This window comes from Pseudophryne corroboree, chromosome 6 (genome assembly GCF_028390025.1).
Source record: "Pseudophryne corroboree isolate aPseCor3 chromosome 6, aPseCor3.hap2, whole genome shotgun sequence".
Lineage (NCBI taxonomy): Eukaryota > Metazoa > Chordata > Amphibia > Anura > Myobatrachidae > Pseudophryne > Pseudophryne corroboree.
In genome coordinates, this window is record NC_086449.1 from 769,436,211 (window position 1) to 769,450,805 (window position 14,595).

Below are 14,595 nucleotides of genomic sequence, written 5' to 3' on the forward strand. Positions count from 1 at the left end.
TTATATCATCTAAATGATATTACATTTTATGTCTGTTATGGAGCTCCAGGCTTGTGGAGATCCCATTCCATGTAGAAGGATCAAATTTGTATTAGAGTTAAATAGGACAAGAGGTAGGAAGGCAATCCTGACAAGTTTCTTATATAAGGTTTTTTTCCCCCTCTTTTAGACATTTTCTTACATTGAATACACCATATAACCATGGGCTTTTAATCTTATATTTACAGCAGCAGAGGTTAGAGGCATTGAGGGTTATGGCTTTAAGGGTGTGGGGTAAATGGGGTGGCACGGGAAAAAATGTCTTTGGCAAATAATTAAAATCTGGGTTTGAGGAAGAAGTAACTCTGCTGTTGACTTTTTAACACAAAGTTGATATTAGTATTATTATGTTTTATTATTATTTTTAAAGCCCAAATTGCTGGAGTCAGGTCAACACCGTGCTGAAAAAGGGAGACTACAAAGCACAAAAGCCCACGAGGGTCAGCCCCATATCCCCCCCAAAAAAAGATTCCTGTATTTGATCCACAATTTAACAATTCATTGGCCTCAGCCAAAAAGCCTAATAAAATAAATAATAGCCAGAACAAAGTGTATAACCTTAACATGGTGTCTTTTTGGACACCCAGAGACAAGAAGGGTCATTGTGGGTACATAGAGCCTTAGGCTTTCAGTTAACTGCTCTTTGATAATACCTCACTTTCATTGAGGGCTTTCAATACAGGTTTATCCATTTATGAATACTGTAAAAATGCCCCTTGGTAGCCTATGTAAGTCCCACAGCCTACGGAAATACGAGACGACTGTCAGGATAAAAACTGTGAAGCTCAAATTTCTATATTCTTACATGTTTTGTGTGCCTACAGTATGTTTCATGTTAAATTAGATGAAGCAACTACTTCAGCTATGTAAGAAGCAACCAGTAATTAACTAAGTTCTCAATGAAATTACAATTGTAAGGTATTTCTAGGTTATTTGGGCTTCTAGGCTATCAGAGCACATCCTGTGATATCTGCTTGTCTTTTCTGCATTTTACAAGCCCAACTGTAATGTGTTCCAAGCAACCTCCACCAGTATAAGGCTTGTTATTACAATTGAGGGAACATTTTTTCTCTATCTAACATTACTGTATACTCTAACCTTTCCCCCAACAATGATGACTGCTTGTTATCCTTGACCCACACTCTCCTTCACACACCACATTCACACTATCTCTAAACCCTATCACATTTACCTCCACAACATATCCAGCATCAGACTGTTCTACACCCTGGAGGCTACCAAATACCTTACTCATGTCCTTGACTTCTATAGCTTGGACTATTGTAACCTCCTAACTTTCTCCTTTTCAATGCAGCTTTCTTCTTGTCTTATTTTCCTCTCCCACCATTTTGAGCCAAGCTTTCCTTTACTTCAACTCCTGCTGATTTTGATGGTTCAGGTGTCAATTGATAGGGTGTCTGATATAGATGTTCAAACAAGCTGCAGAATTTTGCTAAGTGGTCAGGTTTTGAGGAACAAAGTGCCATAGTCATGATTTTTTCCAACATAAAAAGCATGGAGTGGGGGGCGGGGTGCAATCTTTTTCCCTTTGGGCTGTAAATTGCAACAAAGCCCTTGGCAATACAGTAGTAGAAGAGAAAAAGTGGGGAAAGTTGAATTTGAAATAGAGAAGGAGCGGTTAGAAAGACGAGAGCTTAAAAAGGACAATGTCACGGAACAGTGTCACGGAGCTCAAGAGTAGAGGGTTTGAAGAAGGAGAAGGTAGTGAACTGCATCGAAAGACCGGTCAATAAAGATTACAATGGAAAAGTGATCCTTAGATTAGCTGTGAGAAGGTCATTAGTGACCATGGTAAGGACAGTTTCAATAGAGTGAAGGAAACAAAAGCCAGATTGAAGTGGGCCAAGAAGCGAATGGGAGGAAATGAAAGTGGATAGGTATTGGAAGATGAGTCATTACAAGAATTTGGAAGCAAAGAGAAGCAGATAGATTGTGCAGTAGTTAGAGAAGGAGAGAGGATTGAGAGTGTTTTTAAGAATGGCAACAGTCTGTATAATGGTGGAGGGGACAGTGCCAGTAGAAAGAGAGGTTAAATAGGTGAGCAAGGTGGGAGCAATCATTGAGAGAGAGGGTGCAGAGGAGGTAGGAAGGAACTGGATCCAGGGGGCAAGTGGAGTGGAAAGAGGAGGAGAGGAGGGAGCTGACTTCATCAGCTGTGGTAATGAAGAAAAAGCAAAGGGAAGATCAGCCACCATAAGGAGAGGGAAGAGCAGTAGGAGGATTTTGAGAAGATATATCCTGATGGATAGTTGTGAAATTGAAGGAAAAGAAAATAGCAAAGTTTACACTAGAGGAGGCCAGATAGGGGCGGAAAGTAGATAGCAAATAGGTGGTGAGGGTTGGAGGATTGGGATGAGATGAGAGATATGAAAGAGGACTGTTTAACAAGAGAAAAAAATCAGAGTTGTAAGAGGAAAGCATGAACTTGTAAAGTGAAGTAAGTCAGGTAGCAAACAAGATTCTCACCAACGGTGTTTTGCATTTTGGAACAATCTTTGGAGGTAGTGGGCAAGTCTACGGTCAGCCAGGGGTGGGGACTGTTGGAGACTGAGAGTAACAGCTGGGGAAACAGAGTTAATGGATGAAGCAAGGGTAGAGTTATAGTGGGTAGTAGCCTTGGATGGGCAGAAAATGCTGGAAATAGGAAACAAGAGTGTCAAACGATGTCAAAAAAAGAGCCAGGGTCAAAGGCATCATGGTTGCACCAAGTGAGTGTTGTCTTGGGAGAGGATGTTGAGGAATGAGGGAGAGAGGTTGTGGGAGATGTGATGGTCAGAGAGGAAGGGGGAAGTTGGAGAACTCAGAGACAATGGTCAGAAAAGATGAGGTAACAAATATGGCAACTGGAGTGAGAAATGGAAAAAGACCATTGAATGAGGTTAGGGAGGAATAGAGGGAGAGAAGTTTAGAAACAACGGAATCCATGGGATTATCAATAGGGATGATGAAGTCACCCAGGATGAAGGAGTGAAGATCAGATGAAAGAAAGTGAGTGAGCCAAGCAGTGAAATTGTTAGGAAACGTTGAGGAGAAACCAGACGTTGATAGATGATCGCAACCCAAAAGTGGGCACTGTGCAAGCTTTACCAGTGGGTAGTCCAGATTCCCAATATGAACTCAAGTCGACCATTGTTACTCTATGACCTTCTACTTGCTTCACCAGAGGGTTTTCTATCTGAAATCCTATCTGTCTTGCTATAGGGTCTGTCTGTCTCCATGTCAGCCTCGCCACAGGTTCTGTCCATCTTTTGCTTTCTGTCTGCCTCACTAGTGGGTCTATTTGTCTGTCTCTCAGTCGGCCTCCTCACATAGTCTGTCTGTCTTTTCGCTTGCTTCCCCAGAGCATTTGTCTGTGAGTTTCTCTCTATGCTTGCCTGAGTTACCGCACTCTGTCTGTCTGTCTCTTTCTCTGCCTGCCTCCTCAGAGGATCTGCCTGTCTCTTTGCCTGCCACACTTGATAGTCTGTCTATCCCTTTTTCCATGCCGGCCTCAATGGAGGTACTGTCTATTTCTCTGTCTTGGGGGTTACATATTTTATTAAAGGCAATTCAGGTGATGCACTACCTTTAATAAAATCGCTGCTTTAAATCAAGCTGCAAAACCGCCATATAGTAAATAAACCACCATGTTACTCGGAATTTGCTTGGGAAGCTAGCTGAACTTATATATAAACTGATCCCAAACTAAACCTCATTTAATAAAATGTAAAGTTTGGTGATATTTCAGATTAATGAAGTCTGTCTTAGATTTTGAGTGTGCTTTCCCTTTAAAGCAATATGCAGTGTATGTTTAGCCAGCGGTCAGTGAGTTAGGACACACAGCAATGAGCAGTGCAGAAATGCAGCAAGAGGGTGCTATGAGATTGATGTATCCAATATGGCAATACATATTTCAGCCAAACATGCCCCATGACTTTGTGACAATGTGCGGTGCAGTGAGACAGCAGATGGAGCAGGGTTACGGTACAGTACAGTAGCATGTCACACAGTGTGCAGGTGACAGTGCGCAGCAGGAGCGCAGCTGATGGCAGGAAACTGTTTTGTGAGGTAATTTTTGGTCAACTGTCTGGTGATAGTAACAAGTGTTGCTTCACGGTTCCATGAAAACCCTCATTTCAATGCAGCGGACGTCACAACAGCTCAATCTTATAGCTCAGTCTAGGGTCACAACAGAGTTCTGCTTTTCACACAACTCCAAAAACTCATTCCACGCAGCTCATACCTTCCTTACAGTGGGCCTGTCTTCTACATATAGAGGAGGCAGCCATTTTGTGGGATGAACTGATATGCTTGAAAGAAAGCTTCCCTTGCCTCACTGTGTCACTGACAGACTGCATTCTCATGAATATGGGTTCAATCAACAAAATGGCTGCCACCACTGAGAGAATGCTGTTCACTTCAGGGAAAACATTTATGCAACTCTTCAGTGGGTTACAGTTTAAAGAGGTTGTCCACTTTGAGACAATCCTCCTCTTTAGTAAGTGGCCCCTCAGTAAAAGTTTGCCAGACGAACCACACCTGCACCCTCACAGTTAAATAATCATGGCTGCCCCCTGCTGTTTAACTACTGTATATACTGTAATACCGTCAATGTATGCCAATGGCAGTATTGTGGTTGCATCTGTCCGGTCATGTTCTGCATTCATTAGAAAACTAAAAATGGAACGGATGCAGGAATGCACTGAAGCCTGTCTTGTGGATAGGTCTTGCGTCTTTTTAACAATGCACTTGCTCTGCAGCCGAGCACAGGAGATTCAGGAGTAAATTTATTAAATCTTCTAAAACTCAAAAGTGGTGATGTTGCCCATAGCAACCACATTCTGTCTATCATTTTCTAGGATGCAATGACAGACAGAATCTGATTGGTTTCTATGGGCAACATCACAACTTTTCATTTTTAAAAGGTTTAGTAAATTTACCTTTTAGCGTCTTGTACAAACCTGTCCCATCTTCCCTTACAGTTGATTGGGCGTAACTGGGTGGCAACAGGTGTCTGCCTGTAGGCTAAGTTTAGTGAGGGCGTGCTGAGGGTGTGTGTATGGATTTGCGGGCTATGTTGAGTTGTGCGTTGGCAGATACCTGTCTGAAGTTAGATGCACCTCGTGAACCAAGGACAGTGCTGCTACAAGTACACATTTGCAGCACCCTTATCCTTGGTGCAAGAGATACATCTGACTTTAGATGGGTATCTGCCAATACACAACTCAACACAGCCTGCAACTCCGTATACACATCATTAACCAGGGCCATCTTAACGTATAGGCACACTGGGCAACTGCCATGGCCCCATGATTCTAGGGGCCTCCAAGCAGGGGCGAGCTGAGGCAGGGCCTCTAAAGCTTCTTGGGAGGCAGGTAGAGAATGTTGCAGAGTTGCATTGATTGTGAATTACAATCAGATGGGGGTATTTAATTGTTTGAAAAGTCAGTTGGGTGTCTGTTTTCTCCTATCTAATAGGAAAAAACAGACACCCAACGACTTTTCAAACAATTGTTTTCCCCCCAGAGTGTCCACATTCTCTGCCTGCCTCCCAGCCTGCAGCTGGACAGTGAGTGGTGCATGGCTGGAGCTATCCACCAATTAGAGTGCTGACAGCCATTCACTGTATGGAAGCATTAGAGAGATGGTGCGGGACTGCAGGAGGGGCATGTTATGGATTTTTATTATTATTTATTCCCATGAATTGATGGGTAGGGCCCCAGTGCATTGCTTTGCTCAGGCCCTACAATGTTGTTACGACACCCTGCCCTAAACACGCCCTCACTAAACATAGCCTACAAGCAGACACCTGTGACAGTGATGAAGGCTCTGAAACCACGTGTATGAATAGGGGCAATGTGGCTGCATGTACGCGTACATCTCGTCATACACTACAGGCAAATAGCTGCATTTGCTTCTGTGCACGCAACTCTACATCAGCCAACTGTACACCGCAATAGAATATGCTGGTACTATGTAAAAAATGTTAATAAATCAGTTCTCAGTCCCTAAGCAGTGAAACAGTCCAATAATCACCGCAAATGAGGACAGCCAGTTACTAAAGTTGAGGTTCTCAAAAGCCCTTTGATCATCTTGCAGTGATATACAGTATGCTGGCAATCGTTAGCTGAGAAACATGTGACTTTCCCCTGACACTGTATGTGGCAATATTCAGAACAATCAGCAGCAATCTGCAGTATATAGCTGTACACATCACAAAGTAATGATTGCAGGTGAAGTACCTACATTTCTTTTTAAATGAATAAAGATGGACATCTGTGAGCAATACACAACATGGGAAATATTGGGAGAGATGGTTCTCGGCGTGGAGCTGCGGCGCTCAGCACAGAGAGCTAATTAAGGCTGCTTCCCGCAGTATCACCATCATTGAAAGGTGCATAATTGTAATTATAAAGGAATGATTACATTCTGCAATTATAACATCAGTGTCATTGGGTGAGAGGTTTGCCGCCATCTATACATCTATTGCATGTGTCAAAACATTCTACAAAATGCAGAAACATCCAATAGTCAATAATTGCCGCAATACAGAAACGGGAAGAAGTCATGTTACCGGCGATCAGGATCCCGACGGTAGGGCATACCGACGCCGGGATCCCGACCGCCAGAATGCTGGCAGGTGGCCTAGGGTTATTCCTACTCGTGGGTGTCCACGACACCCATAGAGAGGGAATAGAACCTGTGGTGAGCGCAGAGTGCTGCCGAGCTTCGTTGCGCTAGCCCCATGCCGGCATTCTGATCCCAGTGTAGGTATGCTGACCGCCGGTCACCCAACCCCAACCCCACAGAAACATTTCCTCTATAACATAACAATGGCAGTTATAGATGTCTTCGGAAGGTCACAGAGGACAACTAGCATATAAACCAGCATATAATACAACTTTACATATAACATAGAATATCTGCAAACAATAACATATACATCGCATCGGTAAGAGGTGCAGGAAATGATCAGAGCTGAAGGTATTTCAGATCAAGGGAAAATAAGTATTATTATGTCCACTCAACTTCTCAGTTCATGAAACTTACAAGTAAAAAAAAACCTATAAAGTCTGGGCAAACTGATTGCATTTTGTATGCATTTAAGAACCCATGTAGCTTTGTGCGTTTATTATTTACTGTGTTTCTCCTCTTTTCATGGATATGTACTTACTCACTTTTGCCCTCCTTCTGTCAGTGGACTCGTCAGTACCACTCCATAGAAGCACATCTTCATGTATTACCATGTCTGGGCTGTCATTCATACTCTGGTAACCATGGTACCTCCCTTATATCAAGCCAATCACAAATGTGCTCTGTCCTTATATTTTGATTCAGGACATCATGTACACAAGAAAGGGTGCGGCCGTATTACGTTTGGATGGCCCCTTTCCTTCTTCCCTTTTCATCTTCCCTAAATTCACCCTTTCAATGCTGCATGGACCAGCCGCTGGTCTGTGAAGCATTGAAGGAGCACACATCATAGACATCTCCCAGCTATACTGGAACTGGAATAAAAGTCTTGAGCTGCAGGATGTCAAATTGGAACCCAAAAATTGGATTGAAATTGGATCCCACCAAAATCAGGAGGTCACAATTGGGAAGTAGGACTGACATACACTACACACACAGGATTCCAAGGTGATTAAAAAGACATGTTTGGGCCACACGTTAAATAAGAGCTGCCAGTGTATAGGATTTTTTTATTTAAATATTTGTTAACATTATTTTGTAGCTCTATTAGTAGGGCTTTCTAGGATTTTATCATTTCTAAAGCATTGTCTCCAAAAAAAGTCATAGGGGGATATTTAATAAAACATAATTATATCCTAAAAGCTGGAAATTGTGATATTTATGTTCTCTGGAGATGGTGATACATATTTCATCTCCAGTAGCAGTTGCAGAGCAGTCCACAATTCAAATAGGAGAGCCACATCAACTGCCACCACAGACACTGCCAGACATTGCTGTTCGGGACTCACTGGCAGTTTATGTGGCTCTCCTGTTTGAATTTTGGACTGCTCTGCAACTGCCACTGGAGAGGAGATATTTATCCCCCAATAGAATCCATACGTTTGGTCAATAGTCAATATGTCAATAATCTATATGTGGACAGTACAATGATGATATTGGTTGTAATCTTTGTTAAAGCTTTTTAACCATGTTGGTAATATAACTGTAAAGATGATCGTAAAGCTTGGCTAGACAGTGTCCGGTGTCAATAGGTCAACCCCATATGGCCAACATGCAATCAGTCACCAGGTTCAAAAGGTTGACATGAAAATGGTCGACACAAGTTTTTTTTATTTATTTTTTATTTTTCAACATATGCTTCACTTACCGTCCACATGGATTTCGACTGGGCATAACAGCCTTTTGACCCTAACAAGCTATGCAAACAGCAGTTCTTTCAACTCTGCATCAGCCCCAAAACAATCTGAGATACAGTGGTGCGAAAGTTGTTAGCATTTCGTATGTATGTGTGTGGGCTTAGGAGGCTAGTCATGTCTGACATTCAGCCACAAGGTGCTGCATATTAATATGCAATATTTTCACAGCAGTCTTGTTTGATGGATGTACAGAAAGTTTTACTGTTTGGGGGACATTGCTCATTACTGTCATGCGCCCTCTAGTGGCCACAGCTAGACTAACAAAAAAAACATTTCAATAAAGTGACATCATTGCACATATAAGTTATTTCTTCTTAAATTTGGCCAATTACAAAACTAAGTGCAGGAAAAATAATGGCAGATTTTATTTCCAAAACAATATTAGAGAATAAACCATATTAGACCCATGTCACACAAATAACTGCAATGTCTGTTTCATTTATCTTTTGCTGATCTGCTGTCACTGGTTATTATCCTGAAGGGACAGCCGTGTAAGTGATAAGAGAGCATAATAAAGACATCATAAAAACACAATGTAAAGTTTACTACTGTCGTCTGTCACAGAATAGCAGCAATTTTCTCTACTTCCCAAGGGTAAACAGTGAAGACCTCATTTCTGCACATAGGAACACATGAATGTTTCAATCTAATCGTCTCATATCAGACAGAAATACTGCTTTATACTCAACTCTAGCACCATGAAAGTTTGCCCCATCCTAGCTGTGAATGTTAGTTCTGCTTCGTTTAATGCCAGGATGGGTCACTCACATGGGGCAAGAGAACTATGGGGCAGATGTATTAATCCTGGAGAAGTGATAAAGCAGTGATAAGTGGAAGGTGACCGGCCAATCAGCTCCTAACTGTCATTTTTCAAACCTGTAATGATTGGCTGGTGCGTTATCACCTTGCACTTATCACTGCTTTATCACTTCTCCAGGCTTAATATATCTGTCCCCTTGTGCTTATTGACATAGGCATAGTGCATGCATATAACCCTATCACAGACAGATACTGTAGTTCCGAACTACCAAACGGAAAGATAGTTTGCAAAACAAGCAAAACAGGAGTATAGAGTCTGTCCCGGCTAGTTTAAGACCAGGTAGATTGGTTATTAAAATAGGAATGTAGTCATACAAACATGGCGTCATCTGTAAAACGTATGTGTAAAATGTGTCTACAAGGGCGGTGGCAAGTAGTTGAAAACTACCACTGACACCTAAAAATGAACATAGGCTTTATGAGTGTCTATCCATCTATCTATCTATCTATCTATCTATCTATCTATCTAGGTCGGTCATGAAAATCCTTGGTGACATATATATATATATATATATATATATATATATATATATATATACACACACACACACACACACACACGTAAATATATATATATATATATATATATATATATATATATGAGTATCCCTTATCCAAAATCACAAATTTTTGGTTCCCCTACTGAGATAATGACACACACATATATATATATATATATATATATATATATATATATATTATATATCCATATAATAAATCTATATATGCACATAATATATAATATGCATGTCATTATCTCAGTGGGGGACCCAAAAATATGGGATTTTGAATAAGGGATACTCAACCTGTATATACATATATATATATATATATATATATACTACATACATCATTACAGCTGCGGTAAGAGTCAATGGGGCAGATGTACTAAGCCTGGAGAAGTGATAAACTAGTGATAAGCGGAAGGTGATAACGCACCAGCCAATCATTACGGATTTGCAAAATGACAGTTAGGAGCTGATTGGCTGATGCTTTATCACCTTCCACTTATCACTTCTTTATCCCGTCTCCAGGCTTAATACATCTGCCCCTTTGTTACAAGTTACGAGAGCGACACCTCTTTGGTCAAATCCATTGTCCATGGTTAATAGAAGATCTCCGCTTACCTTAACCCCGTCATTCTTTTTGTTGCTGCCACTCTTGCCTCCTAGGAAAAGAAAGTAGGCGGTGAGAAGGCCCAGGCCGGGAAGCACCAAGATGCAAAAGATGAGCAGCAGCATAATGAGCCGTCCTTTATCTTCAGGTACAAGGACTCTGACCACTATTGACATCAAGTTGGAGTTGAGACCCGAGCCAGAGAGGTTTATAGATGCACTGCCCTGAAATAACTCAGAGATCTGCTGCTATTACCAAAATATCTCAGGCAGGGTCCTGTCCCCTCACACGTCACTGTTTCTCCTCTCTAATCCACTATACTTTCTGCCAATAACCTCCACTCATTACTGCACTTTTCCTATTACTTTGCTCCTTATCCCTCACCAATTATCAGAGGTATTTGTCCCATACACTGAAGCTCCCATTCATTCTACACTAGGTCCCCTCTCCCCTGGTGCCTCTGGAACTTCTACGACACTGAGACACATCTTCATCCGCCCCTCCGCTGGTTAGTTTATTTATTTCTAGCCTCTGTCCCTGCGCGCCCAGGCTGCCTCCTCCCCTCTAATAATAGCCCTTTAATACTGTGGTCATTTGAAGTAAGTATCCCATGAAGACAGCTGCACAAGTGCACGATAAACAGTTGTCTGTCTATAGATCTGACTCCCTTGTACAGTCCTTAAGTGACTCCCAAGTTTTATGGGCCACTTCCAGCACGCATTCCAAGCGGGGAGAGGAGAAAAGAAGCAGGAGAGGATTTCGGAAGAGGAAGTAATGCATTATAGCCCAACATCCTTCTACATTCGCAATGGAACTAAGTATAAAGCAACATATTGATATCTAACAGTACAGTGATATTTACTAACTTTACTGGGTATTTACAACAGCTATTTAAGAAATTAGGGGTCTATTCATGAAGCAATGAAAAGTGTTGAGAAGTGAGCCAGTGGAGAAGATGACCTTGGCAACCAATCAGCATTTAAGTAACACATATCATTTGCATACTATAAAATAATACAGAGCAGCTGATTGGTTGTCATGTGCAACTTCTCAACTGGCTCATTTCTCCACACTTTTCACTGCTACATGAATAGACCCCTAACGCACTAAACTCCTGCACCCTTTTATTGAAGATATGATATAGTAAGTACTTGCTACGTTACTGATAATACCCAGTGGCTTGGCTGGATTAAGGTGTGTGTGAACCCCAGGGCAACTAATTTGTGGCGGCCCTTACTAATAATATTGCAAAGTAATTAAAAAGTATAATGAGTGAATTCTTCGGATCCACAAATTACAAAAAAAAACACTGCATGCCCGCAGTTCACATAATGCCACACAGTGCCCCCAGTTCACATTATGCCACACAGTGCCCCCAGTTCACATTATGCCGCACAGTGCCCCCAGTTCACATTATGCCACACAGTGCCCCCAGTTCACATTATGCCACACAGTGCCCCCAGTTCACATTATGCCACACAGTGCCCCCAGTGCACATTATGCCACACAGTGCCCGCAGTTCACATTATGTCACACAGTGCCCCCAATTCACATTATGCCACACAGTGCCCGCAGTTCACAGTGTCACTAGCAATAGTCATGTAGCATGGGAGCCCTGAGCAACCGTCATGACTGCCCTGCTTTTATTACGGCAATGCTCAGTGGTATATCTATAATGGATGCAGGATGTGTAGAACACATGGACCCATCAGTCAAGGGATGGGGGGGACCCTGTGCTACCCACCCTGCATCCAAAGAAATGTCTGACTGGGTGGTGGCTGGGGCCATATTGTCTGCGATTACTTTGGAAATTAGTAATATATTAAAGTGCAAGCTTAGAACAGCCCTGGATGAAGGGGCGCTTTAGGAGAACCGGCACCTGCTATCGGAGTACCGCTAGATGATTTCTGGGTACCGGCACTTGTTTTTCATAGAAAGAAAAGCACTGATTAAGAGTCCTAATATTGGGCATTGAATGAGATCACTTACCAGAGAAATTCCGCGTAGCCAGCATTGTGGTTAGAATAGCCCCCTACATCAGAGACAAAAATAGAGAACCTTTATATAACGGACAGGCAGCTGAATACAAAGTCAGAAATGGACAGTTCTGCAAACCATAAGGGCTTTGAGATTGTACGTCTGACTGTGACATGTGGTGCACAGCCTACACTGGTGTTGGAGGTGGCCCAATCTCAAACTCCTCTGAATGTCTGTCATGCTTTCAGTAATCTATAATATATCCCCAACGCCAGCTTGGTTCCTGCTCTAGAGAATGCACATAGCTGTACCACGCATACTAAACACGCTTACATATGACAAGCAGCCTTTAGAGAGTCGTACAGTGGGATATTACAAAAAAAAAAACAATGCAGTTTTCAAACCAGTAACGTCATTAGGACATTCCATAACAGCCTATACCATGCATGTCCAAACTGCGGCCCTCCAGTGCTGGAGGGCCGCAGTTTGGACATGCTTGGCCTATATAAACATTCTAGTGGTTGCGCTCATTTAAAAAAAGGAGATTGTGTACTTCCAGAGGAGAAGGAGTGGCTCAGTGGTTAAGGGCAATGAGGCTCATATATGCGAATTGCACAAGTGCGGGTCCTGCAGAGTGCATGGTATATTTGCCCGTTTGTGCACTAATGCTGTTTGGGCCCGATTCAGATCTGATCAACTGTTGTGCGATTTTGCAAGGCGGACGATTATCGATTAACTGCGCATGCGTACATATGGTAATGTGCACGCACAAGGCCGAATTGATTGACAGGAAGCGTACATTTGGGGGTGGTAACTGGCTGTTTTCTGGGAGTGTCAGGAAAGAGGCAGGCGCGTCCAAGCGTTTTCAGGGAGGGTGTGTGGCATCAGCTCCGGCCCTGATCAGCCTGGAGGAGTAAGTCCTGGGCTACGCAACACTGCAAAAATCATTCGATGGTGAGTTGTGAACGGATTTGCAGCTGACCGTGTTTGCAGATTTCACGGGGCGGATTTTCACTCTGTCTGGGCGGCGACTATCTGATCGCAAACATCTGCAAATTCATAGTGGACCGATCAGGTCTGAATCGGACCCTTTACTCTGTAGCTAATGAAAAATCCGGGATATTAAATAATCAGTTGTAACAGTTATACTGTATGTTTGTTATGTGCCTTGTTTGCAGACACTAGCCATGTAGGACATAAGAAGAAAAGAAATAAAACAGAATGAAATAACATATAAACTGGACACACTGGTTACAATCACTGGAATAGATTAAAGGGGGGTACTCACGGCGCGATATTCTAAGCAATCTGACTAGATTGCTTAGAATATCGGGATGATCGCTCCGTGTGTAGCCCCCTCGGCGATAGCGATGCGCGGCCCCGCACATCGCTATCGCCGCTGCTAGATTGGCCTGCATGCATGCAGGCCAATCTAGCGGGTCGCTCACTTCACCCGCTGGATGAAGTGAGCGCCCCCCCCGTCTCCCCCCGCACGCTCAGCACAGATCGCGCTGTGCTGAGCGGCAGGAGAGAGTGTGCTGAGCGCTTCGCTCAGCACACATCTCTCCTATATCGGCCCGTGGGTACAGGGCTTAAGAGGTCATACTGTATGACTAAATGACACTGCTGGAGATCTACTGATCTTCCATGTCATTGAAGCAGCTCCAGAGTAAATACGGAGCCACCAACTGATATTCTCTATTGTTCTGCCAAATCTGCATATGTACAATGCTGCAATACAGTGCCCAGTGGGTCATAATTAGAGCACGCCATATAGAGCAAAGACTTCTGGCAACATTCATATGGGATTATTGGAAATGTCACCGCAGGAGATTTTCAATGGAAAGATAAGATACATATATATCTATATCTATATGTATATATAGCTATATATATATGTATATATAGCTATCTATATGTATATATATATATATATATATATATATATAAAAACAGAACATTAATATATATATATATATATATAAAGACAGAAAATTCAGCACTCATGGTGAGTGCTCAATTCTCTGTTTGTATATATTTCATATGTTTAAGTAGGTGGCCATTGTGTATGTATTCCATATGTGTGTATTTGTGTACGTATTCCATATGTGTGTATTTGTGTATGTATTCTATATGTGTGTATTTGTGTATGTATTACATTGTATTTGTGTATGTATTCCATATGTGTGTATTTGTGTATGTATTTCATATGCGTGTATTTGTGTATGTATTCCATATGTGTGTATTTGTTTAT

At 42.2% G+C, this 14,595-nt stretch overlaps 1 protein-coding gene across 3 annotated transcripts in view; it reads right to left on the minus strand.

Annotated features, from left to right (window-relative positions):
- Positions 1-14,595, minus strand: part of CAMK2A (calcium/calmodulin dependent protein kinase II alpha) — a 339,869-nt gene that overhangs the window by 58,407 nt on the left and 266,867 nt on the right. For all 3 annotated transcript variants that reach the window (XM_063928633.1, XM_063928634.1, XM_063928635.1), the window contains exons 12-13: positions 12,354-12,396; positions 10,376-10,416 (exon numbers count right to left, since the gene is read on the minus strand). In XM_063928633.1, coding sequence (XP_063784703.1) covers positions 10,376-10,416; positions 12,354-12,396 — 84 coding nt within the window. The remainder of the gene's footprint in view (positions 1-10,375; positions 10,417-12,353; positions 12,397-14,595) is intronic.